General features: G+C 47.5%; 1 protein-coding gene across 1 annotated transcript; it reads right to left on the reverse strand.

The window, feature by feature from the left end:
* Nucleotides 1-9,537: 9,537 nt before the first annotated feature.
* Nucleotides 9,538-12,720, reverse strand: LOC122376289. Its single transcript, XM_043356086.1, has 2 exons — nt 12,253-12,720; nt 9,538-11,928 (listed from the first exon to the last, which is right to left on the reverse strand). The coding sequence occupies exons 1-2, from the start codon at nt 12,718-12,720 to the stop codon at nt 9,538-9,540; spliced, it is 2,859 nt and encodes a 952-aa protein (XP_043212021.1).
* Nucleotides 12,721-21,605: the final 8,885 nt, after the last annotated feature.

Raw genomic sequence — 21,605 nt, forward strand, 5'->3', positions numbered from 1 at the left:
GGAAAATTAATGCGCCGTGATGACGTCACGGTAAAGGAATTATGAAGCTCGTGAACGGGGGCTGGGAGAAAGTACTATGTAGATCATATAAGCTTCATTACCCAGTGAAAGGTCCCATGGCATGCGACATTTTGGGACCTTGCAGAGGTTCACTTTTGACGTCATTGGTCAACGGCCTGACCTTAACCTTCGCACTTGTAAGAGGGTGTCGAACAGACGCCCCACTCTCAGTTTTTTTTTTTTCGCAAATAACGGGCGCAAAAAGCGGCTGTTCGCGACGAAACTTTCAGTACCTCTCGAGTTACTATCAATATTACGCCTACCCTTAAAATTTTTATGACCCTGACCCAAAAAAGGCCTTTGACTTGTGACCTGTTTTCCGAGACCATGTTTGGTTGGAATCGCGATTTAGCGTATTTTGGCTCACATTATGAGCGCGTTTATTGTCTTTTTTTGTGGCTTTAAGCGATCAAACATGTGAAAGGATGTTGATCCCATGGATTCTAGTGGGTGTCAAGGTCACGTGAAGGTCAGTCAGGTTACTGACCTTTGATGACCTTAGTTTACTGCTTCGAGTTCTACATGTTTCTAGGGTAGATTTTGGAGTTGATTTCGCATTTACAAATTGTTTGAACATTTACGAAGTAAGACTGAAGAGTCATGTCTTAATAGTTAATACCCAGGTAAATGCTTATTTGAAATTGTTTTAACGGACTTTCACTGGGTAGTGGGTAAAAGTTATTATTGGTCCCGGTACTCCGACTTGTATTGAAAAGTCTTCGATGGGGCACACATCAGACACTGATATACATGGGTCGCTGTCGTTCGGTGGTCGGCTGGGAATGATCGGTATGATCGGAATGATCGAACGACAGCGACCCATGTATATCAGTGTTCCATACGTCAAGGGTACCAGCGAGAGAATAGGCCGGATTTTAGCGCCGCATAACATCCGGATAGGACATAGCTCGAGGCCGACCCTGCGGGAGAGGTTGGTGAAGGCGAAGGATGCTGTCCCCAAAGAGCTAAGGAAAGGGGTGGTGTACAAGACCTCGTGCGAGTGTGGTGCAACGTACGTTGGTGAAACAGGGCGCCCCAAGAACGTACGGCTCAAGGAGCACGCCGCGGATCTAAGGCATTGCAGGACTGACAGTTCCCCCTTGGCCGAACACTGGCTACAGTGTGGGCGGCAGTTCGACCCGAGGCAGGCCAGCACTGCAGCTGTGGAGCCGACATGGGGTCGCCGTGTGGTTAGAGAAGCGATCGAAATTCGAGTGTGCAATCCGTCTTTAAACCAGGGCGTGGGTAAATTCTCGCTTAGCCCCATATGGGACAGTGCTCTAAAACAGTAGTTTTTCTTTGGAAGAGGAAGTGTACCTATTGGCTGTGTTTTACATATGAGAATAGGCAAGTTGTGCATCACGTGCTGGATATTTAGAAATTCGATTGATGTGTTGCGAAAAATGGCTACCTGATTTTTGTCTGTTTTAAACCTATGTGTGCCCCATCGAAGACTTTTCAATACAAGTCGGAGTACCGGGACCAATAATAACTTTTACCCACTACCCAGTGAAAGTCCGTTAAAACAATTTCAAATTTACGAAGTAGTTTTGGTTCCCTCGTAACATGTGACCTGACCTGACCTGACCCGACCTGGACTAAATGCACGAAAACATCATCTGTGATAAAAGTTAACTTGAAATTCGTGATCAGCACCCTCGCAAAACCTTATAACAGCCTCACTTTAAGAAGCTCTAACAGGTCCCCATTTCCCGACTTTTGAGTTATTGACCTGTCAATTTTGACAACTTTGTCATTTTAGACTTTTGACTTGTCAACCAATGACCTAGGAAGGACCTTAAAATTGGGCATCTGGCATGACTGGCATCAGTTATTGCTCAAAGGCTTGCGCTGACAAGAAACGAAATACTGATGGGTTATACCGGGTGGCCCAAAAAAAAAACGTTCCCAACTTTAAAGCGATATTTCTTAAAAACTTGTATAGGTACAGCCTTTGAATCTTTATATTATTGATGGGTGGTTTATTAGCATTATATGGTGTGATTTTTTAGTAAGTGAGTCGATAACTTTTCGTATAATTCGTGTTTTCATCATGTCATGTCAAAATGCTTTTTTTGCCTTGGTGTTTATTTGAAAAGGTGAGCGATGGGACCACCGTCAGCCTGCACCACAGCCCTTAGCCTTGGCTTCCACTGGCGGGTGCTTTTCTTCATCGTGGTCAGCGACACCTCCTCCCAGGCAGCCACGATAGCTGCCTTCAGTTCGGCGATGGTCGCGAACTTCTCACGCCGCTGACGGTACACCGGCTCGGAGAGCGCGTCCCAGACATGGTACTCGAGCGGACTCAGATCCGGCGAGTTCGGTGGCCACTCGCTCTTGGTTATGAATCGGCAGTGTCTGGCCAGACACTCTTGCGTTGCCTTGCTCGTGTGTGACGGGGCTCCGTCCTGCTGAAGGATGAATCCCGATGGATGAAGTTTCTTGCAGGCCGGTAGTAGATTTTCCTGCAGAAGGCGGATGTAGGCAGCCGAGTTCACTTTGGCGTTCTCGGTTTCTAAGAAGAAGATTTTCGTTTTACCACTGTAAAGCCCGTGTTACACTGCCGAATTTTGGTACACGAATGTGCACGAATATGCAAGTCATCCTATGTCGCGGACCGATTCGGGATCTTTCCTCCAATGTCTTGGCATTTCGCAGACCAGTCGGTGTCCACCGCGCGACTTTTACGGTTCGTCACGACCACCACGAATATTTCATGAAAAATGAAAATTTCGTGGCCGTTCGCCGAACTTATAATAAACGAACATGATCGCCAAACAGTTGCCGAGTCGCCGCCGACATGTCGCTGCGTGCGCCGACTCGTTGCCAAGGTATCGCCGACTATTCGCAACAGATTCGCCATTCATTCGCGATGTTCGCCGAATCATGGATCAGCTTTGACCCGCGCACGATTAGGGGGGCCCCCACCCGTTTTCTGCAAATCGGGCTCTGTCGGCGAACTAGTTCGCCTCTGTCGTTGAACTGTTCGCCGATTTCCTACACGACGTGATTCGGCGACAGGGTCGTGACCAAAATTCGGCAGTGTAACACGGCCTTAAGACACGCCAGCGCTTACCATCACTTTCTTCGAGAACCTGGACTTCTCATGGTACAGTCTTGTTGGTGGCACCTCACTCTTCTTGCCGCTCCCGTAAACGCGATTGTTTTGGGGGTTGATGGGCACTTCAAGGGTGAAGTCTTTTTCGTCCGTGAACACGACGCTCTGAACTTCAACGTTGCCTATCTTCTGGTACAGGTGCCTTGCCCGAGACTTGCGCTTTTGTTTGACTTTGTCAGACATAGGTGGAACGATGAGTCGCTTAAACGCCTTCATGTTTTTTGACTTCAGGTGACGTTGAACAGAAGATCGCGACTTTCCTAAAGTTCTGGCTATCTTCCGTTGGCTCAAATGTTGTCCCGGCCTTTCTTCTTGCGAGCAAGCTAGTGCTTCCACTTTACCCTTTTCATCTGCGGACAGGGCTGTTTTCGGACGGCCACTCCCTCGTTTTCTTCCGCAAGAACCAGTCTGTTCCAGTTTTTTTATCACCCGGTTGATGGACTGTTTAGTCCACTTGAAGTGGGGGAACTCAGAAACAAGTCGAGCGCCGCGCCATCCCTTCTGTTCGAAACAGGCCTTGATGGTGAAACGCATCTCATCCGTCAGCACCAGCTTGGCGAAATATTTGAACAATTGGCATAAATGAGGGGGAAAATGTTTGAATTTTGTAACGCACGTGCTGGTTTCGCTTACACGAGTAAAAATTAATGATACTGTCATCCTAGTATGTTCAACCCAAATTTCATCATGTTTTAAGATCCGGCAAAAAAAGTACAAAGGTGGCATTTCGTTCAACATGGCAGTGCTGCCACGCGAAGGACGGTACGGATAAATAATTTGGCATACCGATGCGCAATGAAATGACGCACGCGTGGTGAAAGTTTCAGCCCCTTATCTGAGTTAGAACCACAGATATAGATCTTCAAAGTTGGGAACGTTTTTTTTGGGCCACCCGGTATAATCAATGAATGCATAGGTACACCACATCCATTCGGAAGTTTTTGGAATCATTAGTATTTATTACGGTCACGTAATTAATACTATTGACTGGAGACAGTTCCGAGCGCATATTTTCGAATGGATGTGGTAAATGCATGAGGTAGGTATACCCAGTAGGTATACCTATCGTGCACCGTCAGCATAAAAGTCTTTGAAGCAAGAAATGATGCGCATGTGGAAGAATATATATTACTGACCGGGCCGACGAAATTATTTGGAAACGAGGTTTGCAAAATTGACGTAGGCCCGAGTGCGAAGCACGAGGGCCGGAGTCAAATTTTGCAAGCCGAGTTTCCAAATAATTTCGTACGGCTGAGGTCAGTAAGATTTTTCCTACATGCCTCATAGCTAGGTTAGTTTCGACAGGTTTTGGTGACACTTTTATACAATTGTTTTGTCCATATTTTCCTAACAGTGATTGCGCTACTGCTGTGGATAAAGCCTTAAAGGAAATTTATAGAAGAAAATGCATCAAAATACCTCACTTCAAAAAGAATCGTGTCTGAAAATATCAACTCAGAATGGCACAACAATTAGATATCCAAGGAACATAATACTTGAATGATTTGCCACGACATAAGAACAAGAAGAAGGTATGATATTCCTAGTGATTAAACGTGAATTTTCCCAGTGCTCTTGCAAGAATCTTTGCTTCATTTATGTAATCGTACTTTGTTGATATGCCCTATGGCTAAACGTTCGTTAAATACATAATATTTTCCATATTTTACATGTTTGTTTCGAGGAAAGGACTACAAATGCCAAATAAAAACGCATTAACTTAGGCCCAAGGTATCAGTGGACATATCAAACGAAGATAAGACAACAAGCGATAACGGATTTCGATTAATAGGCGTACCTATATCTTACCATAATTTCGGCTTTGTAACCAATACAAAATATTTCAAAACCCTTGATAAGCAGAGCAGATATTTACCAAAAAATGTTAGTTTTCTAATTTTACGCGGCAAATATCATGCAATAATGATGTCAATTATACCTACATTCCCTGTCAATTATACCTCTGGACTAATGCGATAAACTGTAGTTTAGAGGTCATTGCCCTGGGCAGTAAACTCGGGCAGTAAACTTTTGTTTCCTGCCCGGCCTATCAAATAACATGGCATTTTGACACCGACAGTTTCTTGGTCATAGTTTTACTGCCCGGCTCGTGCTGTGCTTAAGACATACCCCGGCATGTAGGAACATGGTTTTGTGCACCGCATCAAGCCAGAAGTATAACATGCCCGTATGACGAATATTTCCTGAACATTTACCATAACAATCATGGCAGTTGCACGATCACGCAGATAATTCGAATAAATCATGATCGCCAACCAGATTAGCTTTTACAGCCCATACCTATATGTCCATCAGTTAGGTTAAAAATACAAAGAGTTGAATTAAAGGCAAATAAATGTATTTATATAAAAAAAACACCGACCGCAAAACATCTGCTCACATGTGCAATGTGCATGCACAGGTCTGGCCCACTTACATTGCGCGCGCAGGGGAAGGGAGGCGTCTCGACCGCGGGTATAGGCACGATTAGTGCGTCCCGCAGGCCAGAGGGGGCCTCACTCACAGCACGAACACCGCAGTTCACAGATTTCACTATTCACTGCACAAATTCACTTTTTACACATGTCTACACTTGTTTCACTTTTTAGAAGAGTGGCTAGTTTACGTGACCGACCCACGCGACAAGACAGCCATTTTTATCTACCTCGTGTCAGGTCAGAGGCAGGACGGTGTCAGTTTGCGTACCGAGCCCCACAGCTATACAACAGTGTGCCGGAACGGCTGACTACGCTCAGCACGGACGTCTTCAAGCGGAACTTGAGGCGTACTCTGAAGTGAGAAGCGACTACTACTGTTAAAAGTTTTTCGCTTATAACTTTTGATCTAATTAAGATAGAGCAAAAAGAAAAGCACCAGTGAGCTCAGCACGTCAAGGCGCGTCGAATGATATACTTTTTGCTTACTTACTTGTACTGAAAATTTCCCTAATTATTAAGTAAACTTTAATTAATTAAGTTCAAGTTAACCAAATTGCATCATATCGCATAGCATTGGATTCGGCTGATCACCAGGAACACAATGACACCATTTTTAAGCTTTAGCGTCACTGTGTGCCACGTTATTGGCAAAAACGTCATTTGACCTCAGTTGACCTCATTTGACCTGACCCATGGATAAGTACACCAAATAAAGAAGGACCAAGTGACATGCTGTTAAGTACTGTGGTTTCAAAGCACAAAAGTGGTAGAACGAAGCGGATATCTCCAATATTTTCCGAATTGAATATTTTCCCATAGGCTTAGATAGATTAGATAGACGTATTTACAACACATCCACAGTGAAACGTGGCTTTTCGGTGTTGCACGTCAAACATTGGTTCATCACAATAGGTTGGTTCATCACATTGGTTCATCCCCACTCCAATCATTCGGCGAAATGACCTCATTAACATTACGACGTAATGACCTCTAACTGACCTCAGGTCAGTGACATAAAAAACGAACTATATGTTACACAACTCGGTGAACTTAGCACATCCTGAAAGTTTGAAGGAAATCAGTCCAAAACTGTGAGTTGGACAGGTGCATAAAGAAAAATGAAATTTGATCATGACCTTGTACCGGGTTTTCTGACCTGGTGACCTGACCCAAGGTCTCCGGGACCTGAAATTTTTTAGGTCAGATGTAAGAAGGCTGCCCCATAGGCTGTGCCAAATTTTGCGTTTTTTTCACTATCTTTGAAAAACCTTAGGGGGTTGCATCACCCCCTGCCAGGGCGAGGGTTAAATTGATAAACGCGAGGGTAGTGAAAGTTTGGTCGCGATCAGCCGCTTTTTACGCGAGTTTTTCGCGGAAAACCGAGAGAAAACCGTTCGACCCCCCCCCCCTATACGAGCGAGGGTTAAAGTATTGAATATCCCTTTACCAATTAGTCTGCGAATACCCAACCTAATGTGAATGTGAAAACTTACTCAGTACGTAAGTATAGTTGACTACAAAATGATGTTCCTTTTTTCACATGCAATTATTTGCCTGGAGTGGTAGGCTGTGCCGCATCACACGGGCTGAGTTCACAAATTATAGCTTTGTCCCTATGCTCACAATCGACACGCTTAATTAATTGCGTGATAAACGGCACAACTTAGCGCTCCGGTCAACTGATAGCTTCTGAGGAATGGAACATCATTCTGTAGTCGACTATACATGCAATTCAGTTTCCAACGCTCGGGTCTTAACGCTCCGGTAGATGCGCTGCGGTAGATGATGCCCGTCAACCAATATAAAGTATTTACGGTGATTTGCGGGCGTATGTCACTGTCGCACAGCATTTTCTGTGAGCTGACCGTGTTCTCTATCCTCCCGCCGACACAGGAAGGTCAACTAAGGACGAATGGTGAGTGAGATGTCCCGTTGGGAGTTGGTCGGGTATGTCACGGTCAATCCAAGCCTCTCCTTCGGTTTTCGCGCCCTCTCGATGGCCTGTTCGCAGCCCGTTGTGGAGCTACCTGGGTATACTACGTAGCTTTGTAGATAGACTGTCTTACCCTGTTTACATGAGTCATTCAGCCTAAACGGAAATATCCGATTAGCCAGGGAACGGAAAAATGCGATTCGGTGTCCCCGTATACATGAACAGCGCGGCGGCCTTATCGGAAAAATCCGTTCAGGAATGGATAATTACCTTCAGGCGCGCACACAGGATTTTTGAATGGGGGGGGGGGCACGACCTTCGAACTGGGCCCCCCATGCCGAAGGGCCCCCCCCCCCCCCCCAAAAAAAAAATACGGCCCACGGGGCTATATTTCGGTTGGTTTGAAGCTTGAGCAATTGGTTTGTCAATGCATGGTAAAACAATTATTTCGGTACCAGCTTAGTTTTCAAAACATATATATTTTTACGCTAGGCTGTTTTTTTTTCTCAAATGCGACTCAGAGCCGGTACATATACCTAATCATCTAATTTATTACGTAAAACATTTCATTAATAAACATTTTTGCAGGTCCCTCAGAAATCAGCCCCGGGCAGCGACTGACTGCCGGCCGGCCGACCGGCCCCGGGTGGCTAGAAGCAGGGGCCGGTCACTGTTTGGCCCAGATGTGTAGGAGCGGGAGCAGCACTCCTTTTTCACGTATATTCGCATATTTTTTTAGGCACATGGACATGAAATGTCATTATATCTGATACGATGCGGGATCACAGACTAGAGATCCAGCTTATAACTTATATTTAATGCTTAACCAATGAATCAAATCAACAGGACTATGTACGATGCATGTCGGACACGTACCCAGAATTTCGCCCAAGAGCGGGTCACCTGCTGGTCACCTGACCCCGGGCCCGCGAGTCACCCGGGCGCCCGGGGTCAGCTCAGGCAAGGATGTACCCAGGACCTTTCGATGGGAGGAGGGAGGCACGGTGGGTCCAGTCTCACTGGCAGACGGGTCTCTTTAAAACGGTCTCTGCATGAGAAAATGTGGAAAATTGGCAAGCAAAAGTATCATTTATGCCCGAGGAGTGTCAAGTGTGCCTAATGTACACTAATGCCTAATTTACATGGTATTTTACGAGCGAGCGAACCCTCTGCTACCAACTGGCGCCGCAGGGCCCCTCGGTTTCGAAGGAACCCTAAACCCGAGAACGGGCACGTACCCCCTCGCCCCCTTGCTATGTCACTGAATCCAAGTGATGGGACCCTTTAGGTAATCAGGGGCGTTTCAGATGACCAGGGGTTTTCAATTGATCAGGGGCCCACCAGGTGACCATGGGCCCCTCTGGTAACCAGGCGCCCCTTAAGTAACCAGGGACCCCATCAATAACCAGGGCCCCTCAGTAAACGGGGGCCACTCAGGTAAGTGTAGGAGTCCCGCAGATAACCAGGGCCGGCAAGGTTTCTCAGGTCCGTTTTTTGACAAGGCTCTTATTGACTCAGGTGCGAGCCTTTGGCCATCAGCAGAGGGCCCTTTCAAGCCTTTTGAGGGCCGTTTAACGTCTCTTGAGTTCCCATTGAGGCCTTCTAAGGGCCCTTTGAGCAGTCGAGGGGCCTTTGAGGCTGTCACGGGTTTTCTATGTATTTTTACCAATACTCGGCAATTATCAAGCACCTAACACTGTTCTTCCAAAAACTCCCCCAAGCCAACATCCCTCTCCTTCCCGATTTTCTCTGGTCTAAATCTCTCGCGACACAGTTATACATCACGTGACATGCCGCTTGAGATCTTTCACCAATATAGGTTACACAGAGCGTGACATCACTCCCCCTTTCCAGAAAAAACTTGTTTTTTTTATACCCATCATCACCAATCTTTGTCGACATGCTCATAACCACCACCGCCATGACCCGTAACGCGGAGATAAGACGGTGCGTTCTTCATTTCTTCATCTACCCGACTCGACCATGCTTCAGACGGCGCGACTCATGTAGTCGGCCTCCACGTTGTCCGCTCCCTTGATGGCCATGATATGCATGCGGTAGCTCTCCAGGAACAGGGCCCACCGCATAATCCGATCGTTCAGCAGTTTTGCCTTGTTGAGGAAGACCAACGGCTGGTGATCAGTCTGTAAGACAAATGGCCTCCCGTACAAATATAACTGGAACTTCCTCACGCCCCAGACCACCGCCAAACACTCTCGCTCCATCGTAGAGTACTTCCTCTCACGTTCTGATAACTTCTTACTTGCGTAAGACACCGGGAAGAGATCACCGTCATGACTCTGTAGCAGAACGGCGCCGATGCCCTTATCAGAGGCGTCCGTCCGTAAGACGAACTGCTTGTCCATTTCTGGCAGTCTTAGGATCGGCCTCGATGCTAGCAGTCCCTTTAGACCATCGAAGGCCTTGTCCTGAGCCGCTCCCCACTGCAGCACCCTTGGTGACCCCTTCCGCGTCAGGTCTGTTAATGGCACCGCCACTGCAGCGAAGTCGGGGATGTAGTTGCGGTAGAAGTTGGCCAGCCCGAGGAAAGACCTCAGCTCAGTCTTAGTCCTCGGCTTCGGCGCTTCCAGGATCCTGGAGACGTTGTCTTCAATGGCAGTGACGACCCCCCGCCCGATACGATGTCCGACGAACTCCACGCACGCCATTCCTATGACACACTTTGACGGTCTCGCCGTCAGTTCTGCTTCTTGCATGCGGTGAAGTAGGACATTCAGAGTGGACACGTGTTCCTCCCAGGTCTTGGTATGCACCAGTATGTCATCGATGTACGCAGTTATGTTGGGTAGACCTTCCAACAGCTTCCTGACCCCCCTGACTAGTGTTGCTCCCGAGTTGACCATTCCAAATGGCATGCGGAGAAACTCATATTCTCCATCAGGTGTGACGAATCCTATCTTCTGCACGTCTTCTTCCCTGACAGGGAACTGCCAGTACCCCCGGCTGAGATCGATCTTGCTGAAGTATCGATCTTTGCCTAGGCCCTGGAACACGTCTTCGATCTTGATCATCGGCTCAGGGTCTACTATCGTTACTTGATTTAGCTTACGATAGTCGACACACACGCGGTTACTGCCATCCTTTTTCCTCACCAGTACCACGGGGGCCGCGTAAGGTGACCGAGACTGGCGTATCACTCCCATATCGAGCATGTTCCTGATGTCCTCGCGGAGGGACTCCCTCATGCTATATGGCAAGGGGTAGGGCTTGCATCGGATCGGCTGTGGGGACGTCACCTCGATCCTGTGCTCAATGAGTTTGGTGCGTCCGGGTTTGTCTGAGAACACTGCATGGTAGGTTTTGATCACCTCTTGCGCTTGCAGTCGCTCCTTCCTTGACAATCCCTCCCCGATTTGTACGTCTGCCAAAGATTCGTTGCCTCCTGGAACCACAAATTCCAGTAGGTCGTCATCCTCGATGGCTTCTTCTGGGGCTGCCTCGCTTCTCTCGATCACAGCCACTGCCACCACTTCCATGAGTGCCCCGCTGACACTGGCACTGACGTCTGACCTGTTCTCCTGAACGGTGCGGTCCATGTAGCGTTTCAACATGTTGATGTGGTAGGTTTTCACCTTTCCATTGACAATGATTCGGTAGTCACACTCATTTGTTTTTTCCTGCACGCTGTACGGACCTTGCCATTGCATGAGAAGCTTGTTGCTGGTTGATGGGAGAAGAATTAGGACTTTATCACCGGCTTCCAGCTTTCTGTTCCTCGCTTTGCGATCGTAGTTGTACTTGTATCGTGACTGGGCCTTCCCCAACTCCTTTTGCGCCAGTGCCATCGTATCCTCTAGCCGCTCACGGAGCTCAAATACATACTGGTAGCTCGTCTTCACCTCAGCCGTCTCGCTTTCGCTGGTCCAGAGCTCTCGTAATATCCTCATCGGTCCGCGCACCGTTCTGCCGTACAACAGCTCGAAAGGCGAGAACCCAGTGGATTCTTGTGGGACCTCCCTGTACGCGAACAGCAGTGCATTGATGTAGCGGTGCCACAGTCTTGGCTGCTCGCTACTGAGACGTTTCAGCATCATCTGTAGCGTGCCGTTGAACTTTTCCACTAAGCCATTACACATGGGGTGGTATGGTGTGGTTGTTAAATGGCGTATATTGAGTAGCTCAGAGACCTCTTCCATGCAGTTGGATACGAACTGTCGTCCCAGATCGGTGAGCATTTCATCGGGAACACCGAGCCTGCTATACAAGTCGATCAGAGCTTCAGCTACAGCTTCGGCAGTGCAGGTCTTCAGAGGGACTGCTTCGGGATACCGAGTTGCGTAGTCAACGAGGGTCAGGATGTACCGATGTCCCTCTTCGCTGGGCGGGTGAATCGGTCCGTTCAGGTCCAGGGCCACTCTCTGAAACGGGCGGTCGATCAGCGGCATCTTACCCAACGGCGCCTTACCAACTGATCCCTTTGGTACAGTCCGCTGGCACACATCGCACGAATGGCAGAATCGGCGCACGTCTGCTCCAAGACCTGGCCAGTAGAAGCTGGATAGAATTCTCTCAGCCGTCTTCTTAGCGCCGACGTGGCCGGCTAGCAGTGATTCATGGGCGACTTTCATGACGTGCTCGCGTAGCCCTGTTGGTAAAACTACCTGTCGGGTACTTTTCTTGGCGCTGCACCCCGAATCATCGAAGACACGGTAGAGAATGCCCCGACTTTTTTCGTACCTCACCATCTTTCCCTCTCTTTTCCTTGCCTCCCACCCATCAGTGAGTTTCTTCAGAGTTTCGTCCTCTTGTTGGAGTTTAATGAGCTCGTCTCGGGTCACAGTGGTACCGCCGATGAGGTCACTTTGTCTGAGCACCCCGCGTCCCTTTTGTGACTGAGCCCGGGTGATCGCGGCGCCTCCCGTCTGGCTTGCCGGCTCTGTCGCGCGCCACTCGGGATCCGGGTCGTTCGGAGCGCGAGCTCCAGGAACTTGGCCGATGATGAGGTCGTATACGGCGTCGGGCAAGCACAGAGCCTTGACTTTTCCTATCAGGAATGGCGTGTTTACGCATATCATGGCCACTGGTACGCGGCGCACGGTGTTGTCAATCAGGAGCATAAGCGATGTTTCTCCCGTCAGCTCCTCGTCCTTGACGAACTCCCGTTTCACCACTACGGTACTGCACCCGGTGTCTCGCAGGGTGTTCACCATGACGTCGCCAACCTGACCCTTCACAACAGGGCATATTGGTACGTGCGTCCGTTCGACGACTCAAACTTGCGCCATTCACGATGGGAATCGACCTTCCATTGGCTAATTTGAGCTCATTATCGCTCAAACACTCAAGTATGTCTTCTTCTGTCGCCTTATTTCCACGGGCAATGACCGGCGTGGGTGACCGTGGGGATGATGTTAAGGCGGCGGCCGCCTCGTGCGGACCACCTTCGAGCGCCCCGTCGCCCCGATTGCCTTCATTGTCCTCTGTTTCTGACGGCAGAGCTTCAGCTGCAGCTCCCCTTGGCACCCAGCCCCTGCGATCGGAATCTGTGTTGCCCGGTCCATTGGTACCTCTCGGGACGGTCCCATTATTGTACCGCTGAGCCATTTGAGAATCACGCTGGCGGCACTCTACAGCGCGGTGCCCCAGCCGGTTGCAGTTGTAACATCGTATACGGCTCTGGTCCCGCCGATTATACACGGTACCGTATGGTCCGCCGCTACGCCCTGCACTTCCTGCTTGAGTGGTAGACTCGTCCCCCCTTGGCTGCGAAGATGCGAGTGACCGGTCGTGAGCAGCGAGATATTTGTCCGATATTTCTACCACTTGGGGAAGATCCGTCGGCGTTCGCTCTCGGAGATGCACGGCAAGGTCACGGGGACAGCTGTTCAAGTACTGTTCTCTTATCATCAAGTCTCGAATGCCAGCAAAAGTCTTTGCTGTGTCTGACAGTTCTATCCATCTGTTAAGGTATCCAGTCAGTCTCGAGATGAACTGTTTTGGGCATTCGCCCGTCTCAGGCTTTGATGAGCGGAATTTCTCCCGGAATCCATTTTCGGTCATAGCATAGCGTGTCAACAGCGCTTGTTTCAGGGCACCGTAGTCCTCAGCGTCCTCATCGGATATCCTGGAATACACTTCCAGCGCTCTTCCAGTCAGCAGTGCGCTCAACCGTGTGGCCCAGCTTTCTGTTGGCCAACATGAGCTCTTGGCGAATCGCTCGAAGCGCTGTAGGTAGCAATCGATGTCGTCTTTTCCGTCCACATATGTCGGTAGTTTCGGAACGGACACTACTTCGGGTGCTGCACCCCCTTGCCTTTGATTTTCCGCTATATGTGCAGCCTGCAGCTCGATGTTTTTCATCTCCAATTCGTGTGCTCTCATTCTCTCTCGTTCTTCTCTTTCACGCTCTTCTCTTTCGCGTTCCCACTCCATCTCTTCCCTCCGTCTTGCTTCTTCCATCTCTGTCCTTCGTCTCGCTTCTTCCCTTTCCTGCATCCTCTCTTCTCTTTCTACCGCCTTTTGAATGAACTGCTGTAACTTCTCTCCTTCTAAGCCGAGCTTCTGTCCTGCTTCCAGCAATCGTTCGAAATTAGGAAGATCCATATTAATTATCTTTGTCGGCTAATCGTTCAGTTTGGTTGCGTTACGTTACTTACCCAGCAAAATTACTCATCTTTCATATCCCGGACGAGCCCCCAGTGTCACGGGTTTTCTATGTATTTTTACCAATACTCGGCAATTATCAAGCACCTAACACTGTTCTTCCAAAAACTCCCCCAAGCCAACATCCCTCTCCTTCCCGATTTTCTCTGGTCTAAATCTCTCGCGACACAGTTATACATCACGTGACATGCCGCTTGAGATCTTTCACCAATATAGGTTACACAGAGCGTGACAGAGGCCTTTTGAGGGTCTCTTGACGTCAGCTGAGGACCGTTGGACGCCAGCTGAGGATCGTTTTTGGGCCTTCTGATGGCCATTAGACGCCAATGGATGACCCTCTGACACCAACTGGGGCCCTCTGACACCAGCTAAGGGCACTTTAAGTTTGACGCTAGCCCAGGGCCCTCTGACATTAGCTGGGGGGCCCTTTGACATTAGCTGGGGGGCCCTCTGACATTAGCTGGGGGGCCCTCTGACGCTAGCTCAAGGCCCTTTGACGCTCTTTAAGGCCTTCTGAGGGCCCCTTGAGGTCTTCTAAGGGCCCCTTGAGGCTTTTTGTGGGCCGCTTGACGCCAACTGAGGACCGTTTGAGGCCTTCTGATGGCCATTTGGCGCCAGCTGGGGGCCCTCTGTCACCAGCTAAGGACCCTTTAGAGCCTTCGGAGAGCCATTTGACGCAAGGGCACGGCCCTCTGACGCCAGCTCAGGGACCTTTGACACCCTTTAAGGCCTTCTGCCGTCCGTTTGACGTTAGCTGAGGGCCCTTTGACTTGAGGCTATCTGAGGGCCCTTTAAGGCCATCTGAGAGTCATTTGAGGTCATCTGAGGGCTCCTAAAGGCCATCTGAGGGCCCTTTGACACCATCTAAGGGCCCTTTGACACCAGATGAGGGCCCTATGACGCTAACTGAGGGCCCTTCGAGGCCATCTGAGGGCATTTTGAGACCATCTGATCTGAGGGCCCTTTAAGGCCATTTGAGGGCCCGTTGTACACGGTCTTCGGTGGTCTAAGGATTAGTTAGAGGCCCATTTGAGGCGGCCTTCGGCCGCCTCAAATGGGCCCCTTCCTTCGAGTTGGGCCCCCCAACTCGAATGGGGGGGCACGGGCCCGTGTGCCCCCCCCCCCCTTGTGTGCGCCCTTGATTACCTTTACGCCGGCAGCCCGAAAAAATACGGATATTTTGCGCATTTTTGCATGTCTGGCGCACCTCCTATCAAGCATTAGTTGTGCTTGTTTTAGGCTTAACCTACCTGATTCTTAGAAGTTTTATATGGAAAATTGGAAATAATCATGGCACAAGCCATTACTGTACCTGTGTGCCTGTAAAAGAACTGTGATTAACTGTCAGAAACAGCCGGTGCGCCTCGCGGCGTCCCGGCAGCCCGCCGCCATAGGGAAATTCATGTTTTTTGTCGTTTTTTCGCTTCTTATGGGTCACTTGATCTAATTCGAGCTTACCTAGGAACGAGGCGGATCACTGACGCATTTGGGAGTCGATTACGTTGTTTTTGGTGCCAATACCTGGTAAACTCTATCCGCCCAATCCGAGTTTCTCAGAGTCTACACGCCCAAATTAACGTTGAGCACGGCTGTTTTCGGTCGGTTTTCCGCGACCTTTCGGCGAAATACCTAGGCCTTGACATCGACAGCAAACTGTCATGGGAAAAACAGGTCAGCAACATCAGTCAGTAGGAAGGCATCGAACACCCTGGCTTTTGTATTTCAGTTGAGACAAGTATAATAACACGGACTGCGCCATGACTGTACGCTAATCCTATTCCGTTTGTGATGCGAATTACCGGCCGTCGAGGAGTCAGCCCGGGTGAGCCAAACAAGATCCGTTTGACGTAGATAAAACGAATTAGTCTCATGTAACCGGTGCCGTAGATACGTTTGTGGGGAGCTGATGCGCATTAGCGTAGGTAGTGCGTATTTGGAACGGATCGCTCATGTAACCCCGGTAATAGACCAGTGGTGGAATTGTCCAGCGCTTATTTTGGCCCGCAGCTGATGTGGCCAGTGCTCGCAGTGGCCAGACTCCATTTTGTAGGTATTGGCGGTAATACTCTGAGTCGGCGGCGCCATATCCAATCAGGAAGGGTGAGGCAGCGACGGCTATGAATCCTGACCAATCAGCGCTCACCACGTGCCAAGGAGCGGAGCATCGCATCCTGACCAATTAGTGCCAATGGGCGGGGCATCGAAAGCGTTCTGCGGCGACGGTGGGAAGTTCGAGCTATTGGTCTGATGAGCGGGGTCGTCTCCGCAACTCTGTCGGCGGTAAAGGCACGCTCCCTCACCAGAGCCCGGCACGGACCGGGGGAGGGGTAGTTTACACGGTGCGGCGGCGATGGTGTGATGGAAAATCACAAGACCCGTACTGGTTTTTGGTTTCGGAGACATGACCTTGTTTTTCAGGTCATGTCATGACCCAAATGACCAATTCTTAACATCTTGCAATGGCTATGGGTCTTGTGAGCTTTTGACACCTTGAGTTCGGATGTTTTTGCTAGTCTTACCTCCCACCTATCATGGTACATGTTATTCGATGATATGCAGATGTCAGGGTCAGGGTCAAGGTCAACCTAGGTCATCTAAAAACATTGCATTTTTGGCTTGCTGAATTTACTTTTCGTGAAGTTTTTTTTTACTGCATTTTTGGTAAAAGCTTCTCAGATCATGATATCATGTAAAAGGGACACACAAACCAATCGGTGCACACATCAGTATACACACAGACACACACAGACATACAAACACATCGTTGACCTTGACCTAGCTTGACCTGAAATGACCACAGTCAGTGAAAACCTAGTCGGATAGTGTGACAAAGAGCTGTTCTAGCTGGCCTGGCACCACATACGGCAGCGCCATCAGTATATGATGGGCACCGCATGTGATATTCCAACGGTGGCCCCAAACAGCAACATTTTTAGTTTGACCTGACTTGGAAGGTCAATGATTGACCTGGTGAGGTAAAATTGGGTACCATTGGATTCGTCTCTTCCAAAAAAATTTGTTGGTCCTTGCCGCAAAGCTCTATCTCCAGCAGGAACGAAATGGCGTGGGGGCGTTCTCTTGAGCGCATGTGTAGTAGTGGTGTCGATCGGTTACCAAAATTTCGGTATACTGATACCGAACCGAACTAATACCGATTCGGTATTCGGTATTATATACCAAAAGTATTTGGTATTTTGTCAGTATTATGAAAGTCAACTAGGGGAAGTTGGGGGAACGCCGAAGACTTTTTTTCTGACGCCCGTAGCACGCAAGGTAGACAACATACGCTATTCTTGTTGGCGTCATTCGAGAGGCCAGTCTTTTGCCTTTCAAACATACCAGGCGCATTTGATGAATTCGCATACCGTTAAGCGCACAAAGTAAAAATATCAAAGAAGTGACTTTTTCGGCGTTGCCCCGGACTGCGGGGAAAGCCGAAAATGGGAGAAATGATCTACGGGGAATGCCGACATTGATGTTTTGCCATTTTATCTCAAACTTTATCCAGAATTCATCAAAGCTGACACACGTTTCAAGAGCTTGAGGACGCGGTGCACACTGGAAGTTATAATTGTGTGATATAATAAGAAAATGCCAGGTAAATCATTCCTGATAGGTAACAGGCCGTTGTGTCGGTTGAAAGTGTAATTTGTGTGACTAAAAATACGTGTTGCTATTCTACAGCAGTAAAGTCCACGTAGCGTGCTTTTAACACGTGCGTAATCGCACGCGTAATCGCACGTTTTCGGCATTACCCCAGCCAGCCATACTTTCATTTGCAGGCCCATAACTTTTCAACGTGCTGTATAAATTTCAAATAGGCAGCACACTTATGCAAAGACATGCTAAAGATTACTTGACCGAATTAGCCAGACAAACGGTAGCATGAGTAAAAAAATGCAGCTTCAAAGGCGCATGTAGTACAAGGGAAACGTACCTTGAAAACGCTCTTGGCGCCCTCACAGTCGAAGTATTCCGAATGACGACTCGTAACAAACATGCGATAATTGTAGTCACTTAAGCTTCAGAGCATCACTGACAGGTGGCATCCATGTTTTACGGTTTTCGAAATATCTCGAATTTCGGCTTTGCCCCAACTCCGGCATTGCCCCAACTTCCCCTACTGCCATAAAAGATTTGAAAGCATTTTTGATAAACCTTCTGAACTCAAATTTGATTTGAAATGACATTGGATGAAGGAAAAATGGCAATCATGACACATTTCCCCCAAATGCATGATGTCGTAACAAATGGGCAAACACGTTAACTGTAGGGGAGAGTGGGGTAATTTAGCCGGTGGTGTAAATTGGCCGCCCCCACCTGTATGAAAGCTGATAAGTGAATGAAATAACTTTAGTCTCTATTCATTTGTCGTCGGCAGAACTAACTCGAGAACAAATGTCAAAACTTTCCCCTCTTAGTTTTATTCAAAATTAATAAAAGGTGAATTTCGTTAGAAAATGGTAACTTTTACTTCCGTTTAAAAATTTGTATAACATGTAGTATTTGGGCTGTAAACGAATTCCAGCATTATAGCGCCATTTTTGAGGGTGTTAAGCGGTTCCAAGAGCATTTTCATCTAGTTCTGTACAGCCTTATTTTACAGACTTTATAGACAAAACATTTCAGAATGGCAATGTGGGGTTATTTGGCCGGGACTAGCGGGGCAACTTGGCCGGTGCGCTCAGAGTCACTATGCGGGGACGGCCGAGTTGTCATGGTCAATTATACAATAAAGGACATACTTCATGACCAACTTTGACTACCTTGATGCCATATTTCCTATTGGACGGCTGTAAGGGCATGTGACGTCATCAAAGACCTTGAACTCAAGTAACCTTGAGGTCAAGCGACTTGAGGTAACGTGACCTGAAGCCAACCTTTGACCTTGACCTCTCGAGGTCAACATATACACGTTAGGCGGCACGGGCGGACATCGATAGCAGCGCCTCTATCGGTCACTAGGGAAAGCTGGGCTGTAGGCGACGAAATACCGGCCGAGTTGTCACACGTTGAATAGGTTTATAGCCATCCGTCTTGTGAAAAAGTTGAACTTTTGCCTTTAATATTTCTACAGGCAATTTTAGAAGTGTCTTCACATGGACTACAAAACCGTTTAGATGATTGTATTCACTTCAAGTCTTCCCTATTGTTCTTGATGATGCGGGAACTATTTCTAATTAGTGTTTCTAGCTTAGTAAAAGAACATACTGTGCAAACGATGAAAAAAGCATAAATGGAAGATTTTAAATGCAATTTTCTCTAACAATTAATGGTAAATTCTCTACATATCAAGGAAAAGGTGCATGCTAACTGATAATTTAAAGTTCTTGGGGCCAGTTGTTTTCTTCTTTTCTTACGTCGCGCCAATGGCCGCGAATACACTTGTGATAACGCCTATCGATGTTTCGATGCGGAATGACGAGAGAATTACGATGGTACTTTTAGTTTTGGCCTAGTTTGATTACTCCAAAAGCTATTCGTAAAAAAACTGTCATCGCATCTAGATTCTAGAGCCGTTATTTTGACTATTTTCGACCCCTGTGACGGCTGAGTCAACCTCCAAAATGCTTCAAATGCGTCGTAGGACACGCGTCATTGCTGAATGTGAAGCTGACTCGCCTATAACAAAAATCATGGCCTCAAACTAACACCGGCCAAATTGCCCCACACCCCCGGCCAAATAACCCTGCTAGTGGGGCAATTTGGCCGCTTTGCAGACCTTTGTAATGCGTCACAATTTCAATATAAGTAGTTACTCTATCATTTCAAGTTTACTGTCCAAGAAAGTAAAATGTATGCCACACCTGTTAGCGTTGAGAAAATGCAGAAATGTGTCGTCGATTTTTAGTTACATCGTTTTCTAAAAAAAAAGCGGCCAAATTACCCCACTCTTCCCTAATGTGAAACAGTGAAACACATTAGTCTACCAATGTGAAATGGCAACTGATCAGTGCTAGCAAATTCCAATACCATGAGGATAATTGTCTTACAAAGAAAGCTAATGTGCAAGTTTCAATAATCAGCTGTTACAAGACGAGACCTTTGTGAACGAAGCAAAACAGCAGATAGAGAAAATAGTAAAAGAGAACGAAAGCCCGGATACCTCCCAGATTATCCTCTTGCAAACGGTACTTTGCGTCCTCAGAGGTTGGATCATTCAGTACGCTTCCTTGAAAAAGAAGAAGACAGAGAAACGATTGAAAGACATTGAAAGCAAGCTGAACATGCTGCAGGAAATAAATAGCGCGAGCGAATTGCGAACACAGTTAATAGAGGAAAGAGATGGTTTGATCTCAGAAGAAACAAAGAAAAACATGTTCAATTGTAGGGTGAGATGGAGACAATACGCAGAGAGAGGGACCAAATATTTTCATGGGCTGGTATTCATTGAGTGGCATCAAATGTTTAGAACTGAAAATCTCTAATCCAGGGAATAAGTCTAGTGACATTAAAGCAATGCTAGAAGAAAGTGCGCTATTTTTTGAACAGCTTTATTCGGAAAATAGAAACATTTCTAGAAAGGTAGAGGAAACAAATCTTGGGAGTTTGTTAATAGATGCGCCACTTCTGGATGATGAACAAAGGCAGGCTTGTGAAGGGCGATTCACTGAGATTGAAGTGACAAAAGCATTGTTTGCCATGAAAACATCTACAAGCCCTGGTCCGGATGGTTTTACAGTGCCATTTTATCAAACGTTTTGGGGAGAGTTGAAAGGCATCATTCTTGGAGCAGTGTCAGAGTTCTTTGATAAAGGGGAGATACCGGCAAGAATTAAAGAGAGTGTTACGATACTTATTCCCAAAAAGGGAAAGGATTCTTCTCTGCTCGAGTCTCTGCGACCTATCAGCTTGTTAAATGTTCTTTTCAAAATATTGACAAAAACACTTGCCAACAGAATTGAGTTAGTAATTAAATCCCTGATCAATGAGGATCAAACAGGGTGTTTGAAAGGCCGTCATATAAGTGAGAACATAAGACTCATTTTAGACATTATAAAAAGTTCAGCAGAGTTGAACAAGCCAGGCCTACTTCTTTTCTGCGATTGGAAGAAAGCCTATGATTCTATTAAAGGTAGTGTGCCACCTTTGAAAGATTTCCCATTTTATTTTTTCTAGGATAAGAAGCTTCTGTTTTTACCTAATATCGCAAAAAAATCAAAAATGGGCCTGGAATAGTGCCTTTTTCGCCTAAAAGTTTATCGGTTTTTCGATATGTATAACAACTGTAGTGGGCTGATCTGCAAACAGGCGTCGGCAACAATCGCGAATGCGGCGCACATGTGACAATAAGCAAAGGTCATTATAGAGTTACGACGTACGGGAATGAGTTAACAGCTGTCTAATCGTAGACAACACAATGTCGAGCCTTAAACTGTAAGCCTGAATTGGTATTGTTTCTTTTATTTGGCTGTCGAACATTATTTATGGT

Source organism: Amphibalanus amphitrite, unplaced genomic scaffold (assembly GCF_019059575.1).
Source record: "Amphibalanus amphitrite isolate SeventyFive unplaced genomic scaffold, NRLGWU_Aamphi_draft 002088F_arrow, whole genome shotgun sequence".
NCBI lineage: Eukaryota > Metazoa > Arthropoda > Thecostraca > Balanomorpha > Balanidae > Amphibalanus > Amphibalanus amphitrite.